The sequence below is a fragment of the Hyaena hyaena genome, unplaced genomic scaffold (genome assembly GCF_003009895.1).
Source record: "Hyaena hyaena isolate Hyena2069 unplaced genomic scaffold, ASM300989v1 scaffold_724, whole genome shotgun sequence".
Lineage (NCBI taxonomy): Eukaryota > Metazoa > Chordata > Mammalia > Carnivora > Hyaenidae > Hyaena > Hyaena hyaena.
The window spans coordinates 905,039-929,595 of record NW_024081354.1 but is presented as its reverse complement, the minus strand read 5'-3'; the positions used below and the strand labels follow the sequence as shown (position 1 = coordinate 929,595).

The 24,557-nt window shown below is 35.1% G+C and overlaps 1 protein-coding gene across 1 annotated transcript in view; it reads left to right on the top strand.

Moving 5' to 3' along the window:
* LOC120220686 overlaps positions 1 to 8,940 on the top strand; it is a gene marked incomplete at its 5' end in the record, with an annotated part of 94,799 nt that extends 85,859 nt beyond the window's left edge. Inside the window, 3 exons of the mRNA XM_039217809.1 lie at positions 655 to 729; positions 1,859 to 5,368; positions 8,462 to 8,940. Of these exons, the coding sequence (XP_039073740.1) occupies positions 655 to 729; positions 1,859 to 5,368; positions 8,462 to 8,809 (3,933 nt within the window). The remainder of the gene's footprint in view (positions 1 to 654; positions 730 to 1,858; positions 5,369 to 8,461) is intronic.
* Positions 8,941 to 24,557: the final 15,617 nt, after the last annotated feature.

Sequence of the window (24,557 nt, the reverse complement as noted above, 5' to 3'; positions counted from 1 at the left end):
GAGTGTTATGTAGAAACTAATTTGACAATAAACTATTTGTAAAAAAAAATAAAAAAATAAAAAAATAAAAAACAAAAACAAAAACAAAAAAACAAAAACAAAAACAAAAAACAAAAACAAGGAGTAGGACAGGAATATCTCTAAAGCACCTTTCATCTACAAACCTTCAGTGGTTCTGTGATTCTGTACACCCTGACCTAGCACCAAGTGTTTTCTTAGTCAGTGTTAAGTACCTATTTAGCAATTACAGGTTAAAGAATCACTGAAAATGCTATCTCTCCCAATATCATATCAAATGCCATTTATTATCTAAAACATTTTATAATCTTTTAAAATGAGATTACATTTGTTCTGATAATTCTATTTCTTTTCTATTTTTGGTTCTGCTTGAAGTTGTTGTGTATTGATTTGATTTTACAAATTCACTAGGGTGAATATAGTATCAAGGAAGCTAAGATTATGTATGCAAATGTACTACATAGGTACAGACTTCTTTGATAATTGGCAAAATAAATTATAGTAGTTATGAGAAAAAATACTTAAATTTATGTTTTAAATTTTTATGTCTTTAATAAGTATTGAAAGAATAAAATTTCCTTGGGAAATATCCTTGCATAACAAACAGTCTAAAATTAAAACTTCTCTTTTTATAAGGTGATTTTTTCACCAAAGGAATATATTTCGCCATCTTTCAGACCAGAATATATAGAATTCAAACCAAAATATCAGGTGAGTCCTGAATTATCCTATCCCAATAACAATTATATTTAAATACTAGACTTCTCTAATACTTTATATAATTCAGTGGTTCCTAAACCAGACTACCCATTAGAAGCATCTGGCTATCTTTGAAAAAATACATGTTCTCAGGGCCTACTTCTGACCTGATGAAGCTAAATCTGGGAATGAAGCCTGGGAATCTGTATTTCTCAGAAAAACCCAGGGGATTCTTATACTATTACCTGGATATCAACTAACTTTTGAAAAACAGTTATAATAAATTGTATCCATTACAATGAAGCTTGAACTAATAAGTTGATATAAACTAAAACAAATACTAGGCTGATTATTTCACATTTTACCTTTTTCAACTGGATAATGTATAAGTCATATTAACAAACACAAGAATATGTTTCATAAAATTGGAATAAGAGCGATTTCAAAGTCTATTTCATGATAAACTACTTGATTCCCAGAGCTACAAAACTGCCCATGGATATTACACTGGAATTTCACTGTAATCCAGAATGTTTTTTGTAGTGCTCTCTCTTAACCATTTGTGAGGCATATATGATATTCATCAAAAAGCAAAACTCTGCTGTGACATGCTAAGGAGTGGGTGGAATTCATCATCACTGTTGAAATTCTCAGACTTAAAAGCAGATGACATATGCTCCCAAGTTAGTCATTATAAAATATTTATGATACTTTTAATGGGATATCTACTACTTGCTTTGCATTACAAAAATGGTCTATATTGCTACTAAAATGGTAAGTATTTCTATGGATAGGACTTAGATCCTGATGTTAGCCATTGTCTAAATAAGCACAGCTACTCTGGAAATTAAGTTTTTTAAAAAAGCTATGTATGAATGCTGTTTATGTATTTTAAAAGATTCTAGGTAGGAAAAAAAGTTCTTGGATACAAAATAGTATCAGAATTATGAATTTTAAAATTTTGCATTAAAATTTGCATCATTCCGATTTCAAATATTTAAAATAAAGTTTTCTCTTTGTAGAAGGTAGGTGGATATGTAGATACTTTGACAGATTGAGCAAAGAAAATTTAACTAGAAAATTTATTATAAGTTCAAATAAGTACTATAGAATTTCTTACCTTTTGTTTTTAATATTACAGTTCCAGAAATTCAACTTTAAGAATGGTTTTGATCCTTTTCTAAGAAATATAAACAACAAAATGTCAGTCAGAAAAAAGAAAGACCAAGATATGTCCAGATGTAGAAACGTTTTAAGTGCAGAGGTTATAGAGCATGAAGACCAAGATCCTCCTTACCCAACATATTCAAAAACTGCAAGACCTACTGATAAAACCTGGCTACGTGATCCTGGTAACACCACAGTAAAGACTTTAGACACTAAGACTAAGTTAGCCCATGATCCTGATTTCATCACAATAAAGACTTTAGACACTAAGGGTAATTTTGCCCATGATCCCAGTATGACCACAATAAAGACTTTAGATACTAAGAATAAGTTAAAAGAAAGACTACCAAATGTATCTCTACCAAACTTTGAAGGGGAATCGTCAATGACTAGAAGTGTAAATGCATGTCGCCTCACGAAATCATTAAGTCTTACTTCCCACCTAGAAAATTTAAAACAATCAATGATGCTCAAGTCAATTTTAGGTAAAAATCTGCAAGACCTATCAGATAAATTATTTTCTAAACCAGAAGTTCCTATCGACACTGAAACAAGAAAGAAAAGTCTTAGTTCTCCACTTATACGTGTTCCTGATGAACCACCAACTAGTGTGGAAAACAAAGTATTTGAAAAACTTCAAGATTTAAATAGCTTGCTTTCAGACAAAGACATTGTAATTTCAAAGTCTCTTTTAAGACAAATAATTAAAGATATTTCTGCAGATTCACTTTCAGAAGGTGAACCAAGAAATTCTCCAGAGGTAAAAGGGGAACTTGTCTCTGAAAAACACTTGGAGTCTGGTGAGATTGATTTTCCAATTAAAACAAATAATTTCAAAAAGAAAAATTCCAAAATTGGAGTGTCTAGTCCTCAATCCAGTGTAAGCAGACTTGCACATGATTATGTTATAAAGCAAATATTCACTGCACCTGTCTTCTCAGAGTTGGAAATAGGAATGAAAGAATCGAGTAAGGTACCGATAAATTTGCAGAATCAATTACCCGCTGCTTGCGAGAGTTTATCTTCAAATATTCTACTTCACTATGAAGAAAATGATGAAATAGAATTCCCACAGGCCAAATCTGTTATAAGCCAGATAATACAAGCATTTCCTGTAGATAGTCTTTTAGAATCTGGGATAATCAAAGTGATAGAATTAAATAAAGAATATCAGAAGAGTTCCATGCTGAATACAGGGACAGCCTTTGCTGAAGAAGAGCCAAAGTATTCCACAGAGGATTATTCAGAAACCCAAAGCAAAACAGAACCTCTTTCAGATCAGAATATACTCATCATTCCCAAAGAAACTACTTCTTTTAATAGAATTGGATATGTGGATGAAGATGAAGGCCAAAACATATCCCCACAAGATTCACAATATCAGTCAACACCAGATAAAAAAACAGATATGCTAAATAACAGTCAGAGGTTTGATAGAAAAGAAAATGATCTAGATTCTACTTTAGAAAATTTAAGTAACTCATTAATGGGTAAACTTAATGATTCAGATGTAATAATGTTAAAATCCTTTTTAAAACATATGTTTAGTATTTTCTTCAAATATAATCAATCTGAAAGTAGACAACCAGAAAAAGAATTAGAAAGGCTAATCCAGCATCCTTTTCCAAATAATATAGAAGACCTTGAAGAAATCAAAGAGAATTCTGGTAAAGCAGATAAATTAGACAGAAAGCCTATTTTGAGTCCAAAGTTGCGTGTATTTCTAGAAGAACTCTCAGAGTCAGAAATAAAAAATTTAAAATCTGAACTAAGTAAACATATCCAACATTACCTTGTAGAAAGACTTTCAGAATCTGGACACATCACTAAAGAAGACTTACCAAAAATCTATCATAATCTGTATTTGATGAATGAGAAAGTAGAACCAAAAGGGCAGAATATTTTTCTGGAAAAATATTCAGAAACTGTGAAAGAAATTGTGTCTTTTGTAAATAATTTTAATCATCATTTCATAGATAAGCATTTGGAAATAAAGCTAAGATCTTTTTTAAATGAAATTCTCCAAAACTATTTCCTAAAAAACCTTTCAGAAAGCAGTTTATTTAAAGAGACAGCATCTGAGGCTATACTCTCAAACATGTCTTCTCTAAGATCTAGAAGTGCCTCAGTATCTTTTCATGAGTTAGGACAAGACATTTCAAGGGGGAGTTTTGGTGAAAGACTTGACATAAACATGAAATATCCTTTAAATAAATCACTACAAAACTATCTTAAAGCTTTATCAGAAAATGAACTATTTAATCTAAAAGCTGATTTAAGCAAACACCTCCAGAGTCTTTTTATAGAAAAACTTTCAAAATCAGGACTAGTCACAGAAAGGCAATTAGAGGGGATCAACCAGCATATAAATTTGATCAATACTAGATCCATACCATTAAAATCTATAACGCCAGATTTATCTTTTAGAAAAGAAAATGAGTTTATGGAGGAGAACTCAGAAAAGCAAAATAAATATTCAAAAATTGTTCAAGAAACCACTTTACAAAAAGTTCCTGAGGATATAATTACAGAAACAGAACTAACCAAAAAGAAAGAAAAGGATTATTTTTCCTTACAGAACATTAAGGAAAATCCATCAATAATTGAGGAACAGAAAGGACACTCTCCTAAAGAAGAAGCCAAAATACTGAGATTAATTAAAGTACAACCTTCTTTCAACAAAAATACCCAAGCAGTTCTATTAAATAAGTCATCAGAAAGACTTACAGATATAGTACTTAAGAAACAAAGGAAAGAACATGGTTTTATGCAGCTTTCTCAAGCAGAAAATTGTGATTTTAAAACAGAAGTTCAAGACCCACATAGTTGGAGTGGTAAATCAAAAACAACTCAGTCAAATGCTTGCTTTGAAAGGACACTAAAAATGAAGTCCCTTGAAAAAACGGAGCATAATAACATCTATAAACTGATGGCACAAGAAAAACTTGAAACAGTACAATCACCATATCTAAGAATACCTAATTGCAAAATGCCAAATGAAAATGAAGAATATCTATACAGATATACTTTTCCTTCTAGGCAGACTGACACTTTTACTCATTTCAATTTAGAGGCTAGGGAGAAATCAAACTTAGAAGAGCTGTATTTTCAGAGATTGAAAGGAAATAATAACAATAATAAAAAACATTTAGTAACATTTGCACAATACAAAAAAATACAGACTCTTTCTCTAAAGACAAATGAAATTTGCAATGAAAAATGTTCCAAGTTCCCTGAATTACAGTCATTTAAATATCAAATTGTGGAAGCTGAGAAAAACTCAAAACCATTTCTCTTCCCAGAAGTATTAAAGAGAGAAAATCTAAAGCCCAAGATCCGAAAAGAAAGAGACCATGTCAACAAACAAAAGAAGTCATTTAGCAAAATAGTTAGGATACTACCAACCACACTGCCCACTGCAAGAATTCTAAGGAAATCTGTTCCAAGGACATTGCTTCATTGGACTGCAAGAAGAACTATACATGTAATACTGTTTTTCTAAGTCTACTACTTTTGTATTTGGTAAAATTTGTAAATCTATTTTAGGGCATATATATCTCTATGCAAGTGTGTGTATAACCTTCATAGATAACCCCCAAGATATATAGACCTTCAAATTAAAAAAAAATTCTTCTGACAATCAGATTTTACCTTACCCAATTCAAAATGCAGTCACAAAATCAGGGGACTGCTAACACACTTAATGCCTTTGTATAAAATAGATAAAGGGTACTCCCTCTGGAGCATGAATTAGAAAAAGGCACCCTTTCCTCTGGGAAGACTGTAGACTGAGCACCTAGAGCCAAAGCACAGAGCTCTGTCTATGGAAAACTGGCTGGATTTCAGCCATCACTCACCCCTCAGCCAGGGGCTGCTGTACAGGCACAACCTATACAATTATTGGCAGTGGCTGTATTTTGTATTCATGCATATATAGGTATATATTTTTCAGATTGCTGAATTATCTTGGTTTCAGTAAACAAAGATATTATGTGCCAGTTATTGTGATAAGCATTAGGGATATGCAAAATATACAATCTATTGGATTATGAGTGGAAAAATTTTAACTTCTACTCTCTTCTATCACCACTGCTCCTCTGCTTATGTGCTGAGAAATTTGAGAATTCAAATCTATTCATAATATTAACATAAAACAATTAGGAAGGTAAAACTGCTACCAGAGTTTATACAAACCATTCTGAAGCAAAGTTAAAATCTAGGGATAGAAGGGACTTATTTTAATTTTCTGGACTGCTGCTCTTCTCTGTTAATATATATAGATAGACAGGCATGACACACAATTGGGAGAACCCCTAAATCCCAAAATGATATTGCATAGATAATTTGATGTGCATAATCCTTTGAATGAGAAAATAGATCTAATTTATAATAGTTGCTTTGAATTTGCTTTCCATAGTAAAGCAAATATTTAGCTTTAGTACATAGTAAAATTGGTAGCTGAAATATATTATCAATTTAACTTCTACTCCACTTTGGATTTCTCTTTTCTATCTAAATTTGGTAATTTAGCATTGAGTGTGTGTGTTGTGCACACGTGTGTGTACCTACTAGAAAAAGGAAGTTGAAGATGGGTCCATAATTTGGTGAAAGTAAAGACTTTCTGAAGTTCCTTTAGACAAATGGAATCTTTAATATCACTTTTCCTAACAAAAGAAGAAATTGTGGTGGTTTTTTTTTTTATCATATGAGATCATACAGGATTTCAGAAACTTTACCCTAAGAGTAGGCAAGAGAGGTAGAGTTATCTTTACTTTCCTCTGTTAAACGAAGAGTACCTAAACTTTTCTCTCTAGTGAAGTTGACAACAGAGAATTGAGTGATAGGAGGGCATTTTTTCAGATCATCAGAAAGACTTGTTCATCTGATTCTTTTCTAAAATCTGAGAATCTCTCAAAGGAATCAAAATGGAAGACAGAGAAATTGAGTTTTAGGAGCATCCAGAAAAATAACCAGTTGTGTGGGTGACCAGGCCCTTCCACTGTCATTCTAGTGATCTAGTGATCAGTAGATCTAGTGATCTAATCTGTGAAGCAAGAATGATATATTACTCACCAAAATAGCAGAAATTCCTCAATAATGTGGCTTACCTAATTGCTCCACTTACATAACAGAGAAGAGAAAGAATGTTTCCTTGCTGTCTTCAAACCCAGACAAAATTGTAGGTAGAATTTGTCTTTACACTCTATACCTCCTTTTTTGTAAATCTCTTTTTTACTGCCTCAATTCTCTCAGTCCTGCACAACCTCTTCTCACCCTCCAGTTCTATTAATTCACTCCCACATTCCCTCCAAATCAGAATATTTTATTCCTTTGGTGTGGCTATCTCTGCAAAGTGTTAAGGGACAAGATGCTCAAACCGTGGAGGAATCTAGTTTATACTGGATTAGGAATGACTAATAGCTCCATACACTGTTACAGATAATTGTAGGTTATTACATGTTTATTATAAAATGTAGTCAAGTATATAAAATTGAAAAAAGAGAAAATGAAAACAAAGCCCATAATCCTACCACCTTAACCATCATTTTAAAAACTAACTTTGTTGTATATTCTTCCAGTTATTTTCCTAAAAGTTTTACTTGTTAACTCTCGGAATGTACATAATATTTTTTACTTTAATATAAACAGTATGACTATGTCCTTAAATGCCAGGCTCTGTATGTGTGTGTGAAAGTATATTAAAGATGTTTATTACCTTTTTTAAAAAGAATGAAACTCTAGATCATATAAAGTATGAGTTTATGACTTACATTTGGGATTGGGGAATATGTTTTGGAGAAGAATTATAGGCTGACTGGCTTTGTCTAGGAGTCTGAACCCTAAGGACAGCTCTCCTAATTTTTTTCTGATTTTCAGCGTCATATTTTCAATTCATTTTAAAGTAACAAATCTGGGGTACCTGGGTGGCTTAGGTAAGAATCTAACTCTTGATTTTGGTTCAGATCATGATCCCTGGGTCATGAGATCAAGCCCCGCATGGGGTTCTGTGCTGAGCATACTGAGTGTGGAGTCTGTGTAAGGTTCTCTCTATCCCTCTGCCCCTCCCCACTTGCATGCATGTGCTCTCTTTCTCTCTTTCTAAAAAAAAAAAAAATGAAAAAGAAAAACAGATCCTTTGAAATAAGACTTATTTAAAAAATGTTTTTAAACATTTATTCATTTTTAAGAGACAGAAACAGAGCACGAGTGGGAGAGGGCAGAGAAGGAGGGAGACACAGAAACTGAAGCAGCATTCAGGCTCTAAGCTGTCAGCCCAGAGTGCAATGTGGAGCTCAACCCACAATCTGTGAGATCATGACCTGAGCTCAAGTTTGGAGACAGCCAACTGAGCCACCCAGGCGTCCCCAAGGCTTATTTTTTTAAGTATGGTTTCTATGGTAGTATCTAGTAGGAGGCATTGGGTGTAGGATCTGAATTTGGGGACTGCCTATAAAATACTTGATGCTCTCATTCTTTGTCTTTAACTGTTGATATTACAAACTCTAGTTCTTATAAATTTAAAATGTACTTTTCAGAAAACTAACTCACCAACTTGATCTTTTATTTTAATATTTAGGATTGTTCGGATAGATTTGAGGATATACCTGTGAGCTCACTTAAGCATGTTGAACAAGCAAAATCAAGAGCAAGGCTTTTAGGAAAGAGCCCAGATGATAGCCATAATCAGTTAAAACACTTTGCAAGACCAAATACTGCTCCAGAGGTTAACAAACGACGAGAAAGCCACAATGGAAAACTGACAAATTCTCGAATGGTTTCAGCAGGCTTAGTTCATATAAATGATGCAATCCCAGATTATGAAATCCATAGAATGCGGCAAAAAAAGAAATTAAAAGAAAATATTGAAAAGTGTTCGCTCATTTGTGATATTATCCAAATGTTAAAAATTCAGAATGATATGTAAAGCCAACAATCAGAATATCATTTCTCCAGTTAACAAAATGGTTTGGAGATCTGTCCTTTTGTGTGATAGAAGTCAGCAACCAAATTTCATCTTGTTAGAACCACTGTTTTAATTAAAGTGAAAAACAAGCACTTTTGATGTAAATGTGTTTTTGTTTATGTACCTAAGAGAACAGACCAAAAAATACATCTTTTGTTCTTATTTGTTAAGTTTTATTTCCCAGCTTTTCTCCCTTGTCACTATATAACAGTATCACCAGTTGATAGTTCTCTGATTTCCCAAATCTTTGTTATTCTCTAAATTATTTCTGTCCACCCAATTTTCAGAGTCTTTATTTACAGTTATTTATGTTTAGCCTTTTGTTATTAATATACTCTTATTTTTCAACTCTATATTTTCAGATTCAACAGTATGTATATATCTGGGCTTACAAAACATCTATTTTAATATCATCTGATATTAAACTGCTTATTTATTTTTATGGTTACACTATAAATAAAGATAATAACAGATCTAATACTAATTCCTAAGGCACCTCCTAACTTACTTACCTTTTAAACTTAAAAAACTGTGTTAGGCCTCTTTAATAGCATAAAACTTAGGAAACCACATAAAACTATAGACACTGCATAAAATTAGCAAAACTGACACTGGATTCAAATCAGAAACTTGGGAAAATTGGTTCTGTTCTTTTTTTAAAATTCAAATATAATTAACATATAGTGTTCAACAATTTTTTTTTTATTACTCATTGCTCATCTAGGCAAGTGTACTCTTTTGAGTAGGTTTTAATGTTTATTTTTGAGAGAGTGAGAGAGATAGAGCATGAATGTGGGAGGGGCAGAGACAGGGAGGGAGACAAAGAATCTGAAGCAGGCTCTAGGCTCCAAGCTATCTGCACAGAGCCTGATACAGGGCTTAAATCCACGAACCGTGAGAACATGACCTGAAGTGAAGTTGGACCCTTAACCGACTGAGCCACGCAGGTGCTCCAAAGGCAAGTGTACTCTTAATCTCCTTCACCAATTTCACCCATCCCCTCACACCCTCCCCTCTGGTAATCTTCAGTTCTTAAGAGTCTGTTTTTTGTTGTTGTTTCACTCTTTTTTGTAGCTCATTTGTTTTTTAAATACTAAATAAGTGAAATCATATGGTATTTTTCTCTGACTGACTCATTTTCCTTAGCATTATACCCTCTAGATCTATTTGTGTTGTTGCAAATGATAAAATTTCATTCTTTTTTATGGCTGAGTAATATTCCAGCAGGGTGTGTATGTATCATATTTTCTCTACCCATTTGCCTATCAGTGCATCCTTGAGTTGCTTCCATATCTTGGCTATTGTAAATAATGCAAGAAACGTAGGGGTGCATATATCTTGTCAAATTAGTATTTTTATATTCTTTATGTAAACCTAGTAGTGGAATTATTGGATCATATAAGAATTCTATTTTTAGTTTTTTGAAACCTCCAAACTGTTCTGCATAGTAGCTGCACTGGTTTGTATTCCCACCACCAGTGCAGCAGGGTTGATTTTCTCCACATCCTTACCAACACTTATTATTTTTTGTGTTTTTTGTGTTAGCCATTCTGAAAGATGTGATTTCTCTTGTGGTTTTGACTTGCAGTTTTCTGATGGTGAGTAATGTTGAGCATCTTTTCATGTGTCTGTTGGTTATGTGTATATCTTCTTTGGAAAAACGTCTATTCATCTCCTCTGCCCATTTTAAAATTTGATTATTTGTTTCATGATTTGGGGTTGAGTTGTATAAATTCTTTACATAGTTTGGATACTAATGCTTTATCAGATCTGTCATCGTAAATATCTTCTCACATTCAGTAGGTTTTGCTTTTGCTTTGTTGGTGGTTTCTATTGCATGCAAAAGCTTTTTATTTTGGTGTAGTCCCAATAGTTTAATTTTGCTTTTGTTTCCTTAGCTATAGGAGACATACTAGAAAAAAGTTTCTATGGCTGTTATCAAAGAAATTACTGCCTATGTTTTCTTCCAGGAATTTTGTGGTTTCAGGTCTTACATTTACGTATTTAACCTATATTGAGTTTTTGTATATGGTATAAAACAGTGGTCCAGTTTCATTCTTTTGCATGTAGTTGTCCAGTCTTCCCAACCCCATTTGTTGAAGAGACTGCCTGCCTTTCTCCCATTGGATATTCTTACCTCCTTTGTTATAGATGAATTGATCTTAAAAGTGTGGGTTTATTTCTGGGCCTTCTAGTCTGTTCTGCTGATCTATGTGCTTATTTTTGTGCCAGTACCATACTGTTTTGATTATTACCTTGAAATCTAGGATTGTGATACCTCCAGTTTTGTCTTTGTTTTTCAAGATTGCTTCGGCTATTCAAGGTCTTTTTTGGTTCCATACAGATTTTAGGATTATTTGTTCTAGTTTTGTTAAAAATGCTGTTGGTATTTTGATAGGGATTGCATTAAATCTGAAGATAGCATTGGTTATTGGGTAGTATGGACATTTTAACAATATTGGTTCCAGTATCATCTTCAGTTATTTTCATCAATGTGTAACCTTTCACCTCCTTGGTTAAATTTATATCCAGGTATTCTTTTTGGTGTAATTATAAATGGGATAGCTTTCTTAATTTCTCTTTCTGTTACTTTGTTATTAGTGTATAGAAATGCAACTGATTTCTGATATTAATATTGTATCCTGTGACTTTATTGATTTCACTTATCAGTTCTGGTAGTTTTTTGGTGGAATCTTTACCATTTTCTATATATAGTATCATGTCATCTGCAAATAGTGGTTTGACTTCTTTACTGATTTAGATGCCTTTTATTTCTTTTTGTTGTCTGATTGCTGTGGCTAGGACTATTAGTACTCTGTTGAATAAAAGTGGTGAGTGTGGACATCCTTATCCAGTTCCTGAATTTAGAGGAAAAGTTCTCAGCATTTCACCATTGAGTATGATGTTAGTTATGGTTTTTTTCATATATGGCCTTTATTATGTTGAAATGTTTCTCTAATTTGTCAATGGTTTTTATCATGAATGGATGTTGTACTTTATCAAATGCTTTTTCTGCATGTTTGATCATATGGTTTTTATCCTTTTTCTTGTTAATTTGATGTGTGGTGTTGATTGATTTGCAAATATTGAACCACTCTTGCATCCCAGAAATAAATCCCACTTTATTGTGGTGGATGATTATTTAAATGTCTTATTGGATTCTATTTGTTAATATTTTGTTAAGAATTTTTACATCTGTGTTCATCAGAGAAATTGGCCTGTTTTAGGTTTTTTTTTTTTTTTTTTTTTTTTTTTTCATACTCTCTATCTGGTTTTGGTATCAGGGTAATACTGACTTCCTGGAATAAATTTGGAAGCTTTCTTTCCTCTTCTAATTTTGGAATAATTTGAAAAGAATAGGTATTAGCTCTTCTTTAAATGTTTGGTAGAATTCCTCTGCGAAGCCACCTGGTCCTGGACTTCCATTTGTTGAAAGTTTTTTGATTAGTGAATCAATATCATTGCTAGTAATTGCTGTTTTCAAATTTTCTATTTTTTCCCTGGTTCTGTTTGGAAGTTTATATTGTTCTAGGACTTTATTTATTTCTTCTAGGTTGTCCAATTTGTTGGCATATACTTTTTCACAATATTCTCTTATAATCCTTTGTATTTCTGTGTTGTTATTTCTCCTCTTTCATTTTTAGTTTTGAGTTCTCTCTTTCTCTGTCTCTTTATTTTGATGAGTCTGGCTAAAGGTTTATCAGTTTTGTTGACATTTCAAAGAACCAGCTCCTGGTTTCATTAATTTGTTTTTTAGTTCTGATTTCATTTATTTCTCTTCTAATCTTCATTATTTCCTTCCATTGGCTTTGAGTTTTGTTCATTCTTCTTTTTCTAGGTCCTTTAGGTGTAGGGATAGGTTGCTTGACATTTTTCTTACTTCTTGAGGTAGGCCTGTATTACTATTATCTTCCCTCTTAGAACAGCTTTTGCTGCATCCCAAAGATTTTGGACCATTGTGTTTTCATTTTCATTTGTCTCCATGTATATTTTGATTTCCTCTTTGATTTCTTTGTTAACTCATTCATTGCTTAGTAGCATGTTAATTAATGTCCACGTATTTGTATTCTTTCCAGACTTTTTCTTCTGGTGATTTCTAGTTTCATAACATTGTGGTCAGAAAGATGTATGATATGATTTCAATCTTTTCAAATATGTTGAGACTGAGGCCTAATGTGATCTGTTCTGGAGAATGTTCCATGTGCACTTGCAAAGGTTGTTTTGGATAAAACGTTCTGAATATATCTGTTAGCTGCCATCTGGTTCAATGTGTCATTAAAAGTTACTGTTTCCTGTTGACTTTCTGTGTGGATGATATCTCCATTGCTTAAGTAGGATGTTTAGATCCCTTACTATTGTTCTATGACTACACATTTCTTCTTTTATGTTCCTTAATAGTTGCTTGATGTATGTAAATCATACATGTGTACTTAACTGCCATTTTGTTACTTGTTTTAGGGTTGTTTTTGTAGTTTTCTGTTACTTCTCTTGCTCCCTTCTTTTGTGGTTTGATGGCTTTTTTTTGTGATATGCTTAGATTCTTTTATGTTCATTTTCTGTTTATCCATTATAGATTTTTGATTTGTGTTTACCATTAGGTTTATATATAATATCCTAAGCATATACCAATCTATATTAGGTTGATGGTCACTTTGAATCGATACTAAAAGCACTAAATGCTTACTAGCCCTCATGCAAGTTTTATGTATATGGTATCATACATTATATCCTTTTATTTTGTGAATCCCTTGACTGATTTTTATGGATGAAACTGGTATTACTGCTTTTGTGTTTTAACCTCTGTGTTTTTTTTTTACATTTACATTCCAGTTTAGTCAACATACAGTATTATATTCATTCCAAGTGTACACTATAGGGATTCAACAATTTCATATATTACTGTGTTCATCAAGATCAGTACGCTTAATCCCCTTCACCTGTTTGTCTCCCCATGACCACCACCTGCCTGCCCTCTGGTATCCATCTGTTTGTTCTCTATAGTTAAGATTCTGGAGGAGGAAGGCAAGATAGCAGAGAAGAAGGAGCTCTGCACATTTCACTCGCCCCCATCTCTCAAACAGAGAAGGCCTGAAGCCATAGGACACTGAACCGCAGGAGTCTGGGAGGAAAAGAGGCAAAGTCCACTAAGAAGACAACCTCATAGGTGTGGGAATGCAAACTGGGGAAGATAAAAACAGGCCGGGCTGGAGACACTGAGGGTGGGGAGGGAACTCCCTTCGTGGGGAGACTTGGAAAGTGGAGGGGAAAAGAAAGAGCAGCTGAAACTGCTCATAGCACTGTTCCTGGAGAAGAGAAAAACCTTAGCTCGGGATGGAGAATGATCCTGTTTCTAGCTGTGGTGCTGATTTTGGGCTGGGTGTCCTGGTCCCAGGCAGTGCCAGGAGAAACTGCTCCGCTTCTCTCCCAGGTCGATCCTGGCTGGGAAGCATCCCCGCCTGCGGGATTACTTTTTGGACAGTATCAATAAAGCATGCAGACTAAGACCTGGAAACACAACGGGGCTTGGGACATGGAACATGGCCCACCTTGGCTACGCCCACAGCACAGGGAGATCAGACCCAAAAGAGTGATTTGCAACACTTGGTTGGAGAAGGGACTGGGACGCCGCCATTTTCCTCCCCACAACCACTAAGGTAGGACCTCAGGGAGCGGCCCATGGGACAGAAGAGGAGGCTAAGACCTGCCTACACCAAACCACGCCCATCCCCGCTAAACAGCTGCTTTTTTTTTTTTAAACTGGAGCCTAGGGCAAGACCAACATGGATGCACTGCCATGATTGATTCTAGATCAATTCTTTCTATTCAGATATATTTTCCCTTGTCTCATTGGTATAGTTAAGATTCTGTTATTTAGTCTCTTTTTCCTGCTTTGTTTCTTAAATGCCACATATGAGGGAAATCATATGGTGTTTGTCTTTCTCTGACTGATTTATTTTGCTTAGCATTGTATTCTCTGGCTCCATCCATGTTATTGCAAATGGCAAGATTTCATTCTTTTTTATGAATGAACACTGTTTAATTATATATATGTACCTTATCTTTTTTTTTTTATCTATTCATCTATCAATGGGCATGTAAGCTGTTTCCATAATTTGGCTATTATAAATAATGCTGGAATACACACAGGAGTGCATCTATCCCTTTGAATTAGTGTTTTTGTTATCATAAAGTAGTTCTATTTTTAATTTTTTGAGGAATCTCCATACTGTCTCCCAAAGTGGCTGCAGCAGTTTGCATTCTCACCAACATTGCACAAGTGTTCCTATTTCTCCCTGTCCTTGCCAGCACTTATTTCTTGTGCTTTTGATTTTAGCCATTCTGATGGGTGTGAGGTGATATTCTACTATGGTTTTGATTTGCATTTCCCTGATGATAAGTGATGTTGAACATCTTTTCATGTATCTTTTGGCCCTCTGTATGTCTTCCTTGGAGAAATGTCTATTCATATCTTCTACCCATTTTTAATTGTATTATTTGGTGTTGGGGTGTTGTGTTGTATCAGTTCTTTATATATTTTAGATACTTACTCTTTATTGGATATGCCATTTGCAAATATCTTCTCCCATTCAGTATGTTGTCTTTTAGGGATTTTTTTGTTTTGTTTTTTTCATTGCTTTGCAGAAGATTTTTATTTTGGTGTAGTCCAAATAGTTTATTTTTGCTTTTATTTTCCTTGCCTCAGGAGAATATCTAGAAAGATGCTGTTACTGCAATGTGAGGGAGATCACTGCCTGTGCTCCCTTCTAAAATTTTTATGTTTTCAAGTCTCACATTTAGGTGTTTAATCCAATCTGAGTTTGTTTTTGTGTGTATGGTGTCAGAAAATGGTCCAGTTTCACTCCTTTGCATGTAGCTGTTCAGTTTTCCCAATACCATTTGTCATAGAGACAGTCATTTTCCCATTGTTTATTCTTGCCCCCTTTGTCAAATACTAATTAACCATATAATCATGTGTTTATTTATGGACTCTCTATTGTGTTCCATTCATCTATGTGTTTATTTTTATGTCAGTATCATACTGTTTTTGATTATTACAGCTTTGTAGTAAGACTTGAAGTTTGGAATTATGATACCATCAGTTGCTTTTTTTTTTCTTCAAGATTTTGTTGGCTATTTTGAGTCTTTGGTGGTTCCATACAAATTTGAAGACTGTTCTATCTCTGTGAAAAATGCTGGTAGTATTTTGATAGGGATTTTATTACATCTGTAGATTGCTGTGGGCAGCATGGACATTATAACAATATTTGTTCTTTCAGTCTATGAATATGTTTTTCCACTGTGGGGAGTAGTAGAGAAAGACAGAGACAGAATCTGAAGCAGGCTCCAGGCTCTAAGCTGTCAGCAAAGAGACTGATGTAGGGCTCGAACTCACAAGCTGTGAAATCATGACCTCAGCTGATGTTGGATGCTTAACTGAACCACACAGGTGCCCCTCTTGCTCTCTTCTTTAACCATAATAAGTTGGCTTTTTTAAAGTGATATACTTGGAGTTTTCTTTTTATTTTTTGTGTATCTGTTGCTCATTTATTTGTGGTTACCACTAGGCTTGTTAATAACATTTTCTGCATATAGCAGTCTATATTAAGCAGATGGTTGCTTGACTTTGAACCCATTCTTTACTCCTCTCCTCCCCACATTTTAGGTATATGGTATCATGCTTCCTTTTATTTTGTGAGTCCCTTCACTGATTTTTACAAATATACTTATTTTTACTGCCTTTTTGCTTCCTTCTTTTCTTACTTATGGTCTTTTCTTTCCACCCAAAAGGGTCTCCTTTAATACTTCTTGCAGGGCTAGTTTAGTGATCATGAACTCTTTTTATATTCTGAATGATAGTCTTGTTGGATTAAGTATTCTTGGCTGCAGACTTTTCCTCTTTCAGACCTTTGAATATATCATGCCACTCCCTCTGGCCTACAAAGTTTTTGTTGAAAAGACCACTGATAGCTGTATGGGGTTTTCTTTATATGTAACTGTTTTCTTCTGCTTTTAAAACTCTTTATCATCACCTTTTGCCATTTTAATTACTGTATCTTTTGGTGTGGACGTCTTTGGGTTGATTTTGTTGGGTGGGGGAGGTGTCTGTGTCTCCTGGAGCTGAATTTCTGTTTCCTTCTCCAAAATGGGTAAGTTTTCAGGTATTATTTCTTCAAATAAACTTTCTGCCCCCTTTTCTTTTTCTTCTCCCTCTGGGATCCCTATAATGCCAATGTTATTACGCTTGAGGGAGTCACTGAGTTCGCTAAGTTTGTTGATATGTTACATATTTTTTTTATCTGCTCAGCTTGATTTCTTTCCATTATTCTGTCCTCCAGGTCACTCACTTGTTCTTCTACTTCTTTTAGCCTGTTATTCCATCTAGTGTATTTTTAATTTCAATTATTGTGCTCTTCATCTCTGTTTTTTAATCTATGTGTTAAGTGTCTCATTGCTCTCCTCCACTCTTCTCAAGTACCATGAGTATCTTTATGATCATTACTTTAAATTCTCTATGAGGCATATTATTTATATCTGTTTTGCTTAGGTCTCCTGCTATGATTTTGTCCTCTACTATTTAATTTGGGACTATTCCTCTGTCTCCTCACTTTGCCTAACTCTTTGTGGTTTTGTGTTCATTTTTGTTTCTTAAATTTCACATACGAGTGATATCATATATTTGTCTTTCTCTGACTTATTTCACTGAGTGAAATACACTCTAGTTCCATCCATGTTGTTGCAAGTGGCAAGATTTCATTCTTTTTAATTGCTGAGTAATATTCCACTGTAGACATATACATCTTCTTTATTCATTCATCAGTTGATGGACATTTTGGCTCTTTCCATATTTGGGCTATTATTGACAATGCCACTAATAAACATTGGGGTGCATGTGCTCTCTTTGAATCAGCATTTTATATCCTTTGGATAAATACCTTGTAGTGCAATTCTGGTTGCACTACTGGTACAACTACTGGTTCTATTTTTAATTTTTTGAGGAACTTCCAAACTTTTCCAGAGTTGCTGCACCAGTTTGCATTCTCACCAACAGTCCAAAAGGGTTCCCCTTTCTGCACATTCTCTTCAACATGTTGTTTCATGTGTTGCTCATTGTAGCCATTCTGACAGGTGTGAGGTGGTATCCCATTGAGGTTTTGATTTGTATTTCTCTGATGATGAGTGATGTTGAACATTTTTTCAGGTGTCTGTTAGCCATCTGGATGTCTTCTTTCAAAAAATATTTATTTGTGTCTTCTGTCTGTTTCTTCACTGGATTGGGTTTTTTGGGTGTTGTTTGGTAAATTAGAGACTTTGGATACTAACCCTTTATCTGATAAGTCATTTGCAAATATCTTCTCACATTCTACTTGTTGCCTTTTATTTTTGTTGACTGTTTCCTTTGCTGTGCAGAAGCTTTTCATCTTGAAGTCTCAATCATTCATGTTTGCTTTTGTTTCCTTTGCTTCTGGAGATGACTAGTAAGAAGTTGCTGTGGCCAAGGTCAAAGAGGTTGCTGCCTGTGTTCTCTAGGATTTTGATGATTTCCTGTCTTACATTTAGGTCTTTCATATATTTTAGATTAATTTTTATGTATGGTGTAAGAAAGTGGTCTAGTTTCATTCTTTCACATGTTGCTGTCCAGGAACATTGTGTCCTTTCCCCAACACAGTTTGCTAAAGGGATTATATATTTTTTTCCACTGGATATTCTTTCCGGCTTTGTCAAAGATTAATTGACCATATTGTTGTGGATTCATTTCTTGGGTCTCTATTCTGTTCCATTGAACTCTGTGTCTGTTTTTGTGCCAATACCATACTATCTTGATGATTACAAGCTTTGTAATAGAGTTGAAGTCCAGAATTATGCTTCTAGCTTTGGTTTTCTTTTTCAAGCTGGCTTTGGCTATTGGGGTCTTTTCTGGTTCCATACAAATTTTAGAATTATTTGTTCTAGACTTTTAAATTCTAAATTTAAAGTTTTAGAACTACTGTTCTCTGTGAAGAATGCTAGTGTTATTTTGATAGGGATTCCATTGAATATGTAGATTGCTTTGGGTAGCATGGACTTTTTAACAATACTCATTCTTCTAATCCATGAGCCTGGAATGTTTTCCATTTCTTTGTGTCTTCTTCAATTTCTTTCATAAGCTTTCCATAGTTTTCAGCATCCAGATCTTTAACCTCTTTTGTTAGGTTAATTCCTAGGTATCTTATGGGCTTTGCTGCAGTTGTAAATGGGATCAATTCCTTCATTGCTCTTTCTGCTGCTTCAGTATTTGTGTATAGAAATGCAACAGATATCTGTACATTGATTTTATATCCTGTGAGTTTGATGAATTCATGTATCAGCTCTAGCAGTTTTTCAGTGGAGTCTTTCAGATTTTACATGTAGGTTATGATGTCTTCCTTGGCAGTTTGTATTCCCTTTATTTCTTTTTGTTGTCCGATTGCTGGAGCTAGAACTTCTAGTACTATGTTGAACAACTGTGGTGAGAGTGGACACCCCTGTCATGTTCTTAACCTAAGGGGGAAAGCTTTCAGTTCTTCCCCATTAAGGAAGATATTAACTGTGGGTCTTCCATATATGGCCTTTATGATGTTGAGGTATGTTCCTTCTACCCTGCTTTCTTGAGGGTTTTTATCCAGAAAACATGTATTTTATCAAACGTTTTTCAGCATCTATTGAGAGGATCATGTGATTCTTATCCTTTCTTTTATTAATGTGATGTAGTGCGTTGATTTCTTTGTGGATATTGAACCAAACCCACAGCCCGGGAATAAATCCCACTTGATTATGGTGAAAAATTCTTTTTTAATGTATTATTGGCTTCGATTTGCTAATAATTTGTTGAGATTTTTGCATCAGTGTTCATCAGGGAAATTGGTCTGGAATGCTCCCTTTTAGTGGGGACTTTGTCTCATTTTGGCATCAAGGTAATGCTAGCCTCATATAATGATTTTATAAGTCTTTCTTCCATTTCTATTTTTGGAACAGCTTCAAAAGAATAGATATTAACTCTTTTTTTAAAAAAGTTTTTAATGTTTTATTTCTGAGAGAGAGAAACAGTGTGAGCAGGAGAGGGTCAGAGAGAGAGATACAGAATCTGAAGCAGGCTCCAGGCTCTGAACCCACGAACCGTGTGATTGTGACCTGAGCCGAAGTCAGATGCTTAACTGACTGAGCCACCCAGGCACCCTGATATTAACTCTTCTTTAAATGGTAGAATTCCATCTGGCTCTGGACACATGTTTGTTGGTAGATTTTTGATTACTGATTCAATTTCTTTACAGATTATGGGTCTGTTCAAATTTTCTATTTCTTCCAGTTTCAGTTTTGGTAGTTTATACGTTCTAGATATTTATCGATTTCTTCCAGATTGCCCAAATTGTTGGCATATAATTGCTCATAATATGCCCTTATAATTGTTTGTATTTCTGTGGTGTTGGTTATGATCTCTCCTCTTTCATTCATGATTTTATTTGGGTCATTTCCTTTTTCTTTTTGATAAATCTGGCTAGAGGTTTATCAATTTTGATAAGTCTTTCAAAGATCCAGCTCCTAGTTTCATTGATTTTTTTAAATTTCAGTATCATTGATTTCTGCTCTAGTCTTTATCATTTCTCTTCTGCTGGTATAGGGCTTTATTTGCTGTTCTTTTTCCAGCTCCTTTAGGTGTAAGGCCAGGTTGTATATTTGAGACGTTTTTTCCTTCTTTAGGAAGGCCTGGATTGCTATATGCCTCCATAATATGACCACCTTTGCTGTATCCCGAAAGTTTTGGACTGTCATGTTTTCATTTTCATTGGCTTCCATGTGCTTTTTTATTTCCTCTTTTTAATTTATTGGTTAACCCATTTATTTTTTAGTAAGATGTTCTTTAATCTCCAAGTATTTGTGGTCTTTCCAAATTTTTTCCTGTGATTGATTTTAAGTTTCATAGCATTGTGGTCAGAAAATATGCACAGTATGATTTAAATGTTTTTGTACTTGTTGAGGGCTGATTTGTGACCCAGTATGTGATCTATTCTGGAGAATATTCCCTGTGCACTAGAGAAGAATTTGTATTCTGCTGCTTTAGGATGAAATGTTCTCAATATATCTGTGAATTCCATCCAGTCTGGTGTGTCATTCAGAGCCATTGTTTTTGATTTTCTGCTTAGATAATCAGCTCATTCCTGTAGCTGGGGTGTTAAAGTCCCCCACTATTATTGTACTGTTATCAATAAGTTTCTTTATAATTACTTGATTTATATATTTGGGTGCTTCTGCATTGGGGGGATAAGTATTTAACAGTTGTTAGATCTTCTTGGTAGATAGACCCCTTAATTATGATATAATGCCCTTCTCATCTGTTGTTACAGTCTTTGTTTTAAATTCTAGTTTTTCTGTCTACTCTGGCTTTCTTTTGACATATATTAGCATGAACAATGGTTCTCCGTCTCCTCACTTTCAATCTGCAGGTTTCTTTAGGTCTAAAATGACTCTCTTGTAAGCAGCATATGGATGGATCTTTCTTTTTTTTTTTTATCCATTCTGAACCCATGTGTCTTTTGATTGGGGCATTTAGTCCATTTACATTCAGAGTGATTATTGAAAGATATTAATTTAGTGCCACTGTGTTGCCTGTAGAGTTGGTGTTTCTGGTGATGTTCTCTTATCCTTTCTTTTTTTTATGTTTTTTTTTTTTTAATTTATTTCTGAGAGAGAGAGAGACAGCATGAACAGGGGAGGGTCAGAGAGAGAGGGAGATAATAGAATCTGAAACAGGCTCCAGGCTCTGAGCTAGCTGTCTCAGAGCCCAACGCAGGGCTGGAACCCACGAACTGTGAGATCATGATCTGAGCCAAAGTCAGATGCTTTAACCAACTGAGTCACCCAGGCATCCCTTATCCTTTCTATTCTTTGTTGCTTTTGGCCTTTTGTTTTGTCTTTTTTCTCCAAAAAGTCCACCTTAAAATTTCTTGCAGGAATGGGTTAGTGGTCACGAACTCCTTTAGACTTTGTCCAAGAAGCTTTTTCTGTCTCCTTCTCTTCTGAGTAACAGCCTTGCTGGATAAAGAATTCTTGGCTATATATTTTTTCCACTCACCACATTAAATATATCCTGCCACTCCATTCTTTTTTAAAGTTTATTTATGTTGAGAGAGAGAGAGAGAAAGTGTGAGAATGTAAGCTGCGGAGGGGCAGATAGAAAGAGAGAATCCCAAGCAGGCTCCACACTGTCAGCACAGAGCCCAATATGGGACTCAAACCCACTAACTGTGAGATCATGACCCAAGCTAAAGTCAAGAGTCAGATGCTTAACCAACTGAGTCGCCCAGGCACCCCTATCCTGCCACTCCTTTCTGGCCTGCCAGGGTTTATGTGAACAGATTTGCTGTGAAACTGATCTGTCTTCCATTGCAGGTTAATGACTTTTTTTTCACTTGTTGCTTTCAGGATACTTTCCTTGTCTGTGTATTTTGTGAATTTGACTATGATATGCCTTGGTAATGGTTTTTTTGCTGAAATTAATAGGAGTTCCCTGTGCTTCTTGAATTTTGGTGTCTGTGTTCTTCCTCAGATTAGGGAAGTTTTCAGCTATAAAAACTTTCTGTCCCTTTTTCTCTTTTCATCTTCTGGAACTCTTATTATATGAATGTTACTCCTCTTTAATAAGTCACTGATTTACCTAAGTGCTGTATCATTACTTTTTGCCATTGTATCCCCTCTTTTTCTCAGCTTCATTGTTTTCCATAATTGTATCTTCTACACCACTGATTTGCTTTCCTGGTCTGCTTTGTCCATCCAAGCCATCATGGAATCTATTTGAGATTGCATCTCAGTTATAGCATTTTTAATTTCAGCCTGACTAGACTTTAGTTCTTTTATCTTTGCAGAAAAGGATTCTCTGGTGTCTTCTATACTTCTTTCAACCCCAGCTGGTATCCTTATAATTGTGTTTAATTCATCTTACTTACATCTGTGTTAATTAAATCTCTGGCCATCATTTCTTCCTGTTTGTTCTTTAGGAGTAATTCCTTCATCTGCCACGATCCATCACTCAAATTATTACAGGTTGTTGCATTAACCCTCAGATCAATTACCTACATGTTCAAAATGGTTTGATGCTAATCTAGCTGTGTTTCAGGAATGAGACAAGCTCAGGGTCCCCTTACTACTGTGCCATTTTAACTGCCTCTGCCAAGTTTGCTGATTTTTATGGTTGCAGGTTTTAAGTCTTGGTTGTAAGAATTCACAAAATTTGGCCCTCTAATTTTTAAAGCCAAATGCTATGGTGATTTGTCCTCACTGTGCAGCCTCCCTGGTGTGATAGTCTGTTTTATGCCCTTGTCTGCACCTGTATGTCCCTCCTTTTGGCAGCCAGACCTGCAGGGTTTTAATTCCCCTCCATGTCTCTGCCCTTTCTACTTTCTTCAATGTGGCCTCTTCTCTACATTTAGTTCTGGAGTTTATTCTTCCAGTCTTTGGGTTGTTTTCTGGGTTACACCAATTTTAGTGTTATCCGGTTATATCCATGGGACAGGTGAGTTTAGGGCCCTTCTACTCTGCCATCTTTGCCAGAAGTTCTCCCTACTGGTCTTATAAGTGATTTATCTACCCTTATTATTTTTGTATGTGCCTGTGGAATTTTTCCTTTTCTAATTTTATTAGTCCTGTTTATAGATTTTTCTTTCCTTTGAAAAATTAATTCCCTTTAATATTTCTTACAAGGCTGGTTTAGTGGTGACAATTCCTTTAACTTTTGTTTGGGAAATACCTTCTCTCTCCTATCCTGAATGATATTCTTGCTGGATAGAGTATTTTTGGTTTCAGGGTTTTTTTTCCTTTCAGCACTCTGAATATATAATATGCCACTCCCTTCTGGTCTGCAAAATTTCTGCTGATAAATCAGAAGATACCCTTATGGAGTTTCCCTTGTATGTAGCTGTTTTCTTTTCTCTTGCTGCTTTTAAAATTCTGTCACGGCTTTGGAGTGGCACTGGTCACAGTGGGGGCTGCTTGCAGGATGTGAATTAAAGGAGCCACTTTGGAGGGACTCTTGATAAGTGGGACAGGTTGGATGGGGTGGAACCATAGGAGAAAGCACAGGTAGAGTGTGGTGTGTTAGCAAGCTAGGTGAAGAGGGTTCATGCTGTTTCCTGCAAGTGTCCAGTGATCTAGGCTGGGGGGCAGTGGAGAAATGGTTCCTGTCATCTCTCTTGTTTTTGAACAAGTCTCCTAAAGATCCATACCCCTTTAAGCACATGTTCTGAAATTAGTAAATAAATCTCTTTGCTATGTATCCAGGCACTTTTCAAACTTCTATGCTGTTTCTCAGCAGGGATTTTTGTTATGGTGTCCCTTTAAGGGTGGGGACTCAGCTTCCTTATTGCTCTGTGGCTCTCCTAGAGCTAAGCCCAATGATCTCTAAAGCACCAGGAGGTAAGCCCCACTGATTGTAAAAACTCATGAAGTTAAGCCCCATTGGTTTTCAAAGTCAGATGTTGTGGTGATTCATCACTGTGTCTGAGGTGCCTGCTGTGTGGTAGGTCCTCTCCCTTCTCTGTGTTTGTGGTGTGTCTTTCTTTTGCGGTTAGTCTCACCAAGAGTTTGGGTAAAGACCCCATCTCTGCCTCTCCTACACTTTTCCTTATGGCCTCCTCTCTACAATTAACTGTAGAAAGCCTGTTATACCAGTTTTTGGATTGTTTTTGGGGTTATACTGCTG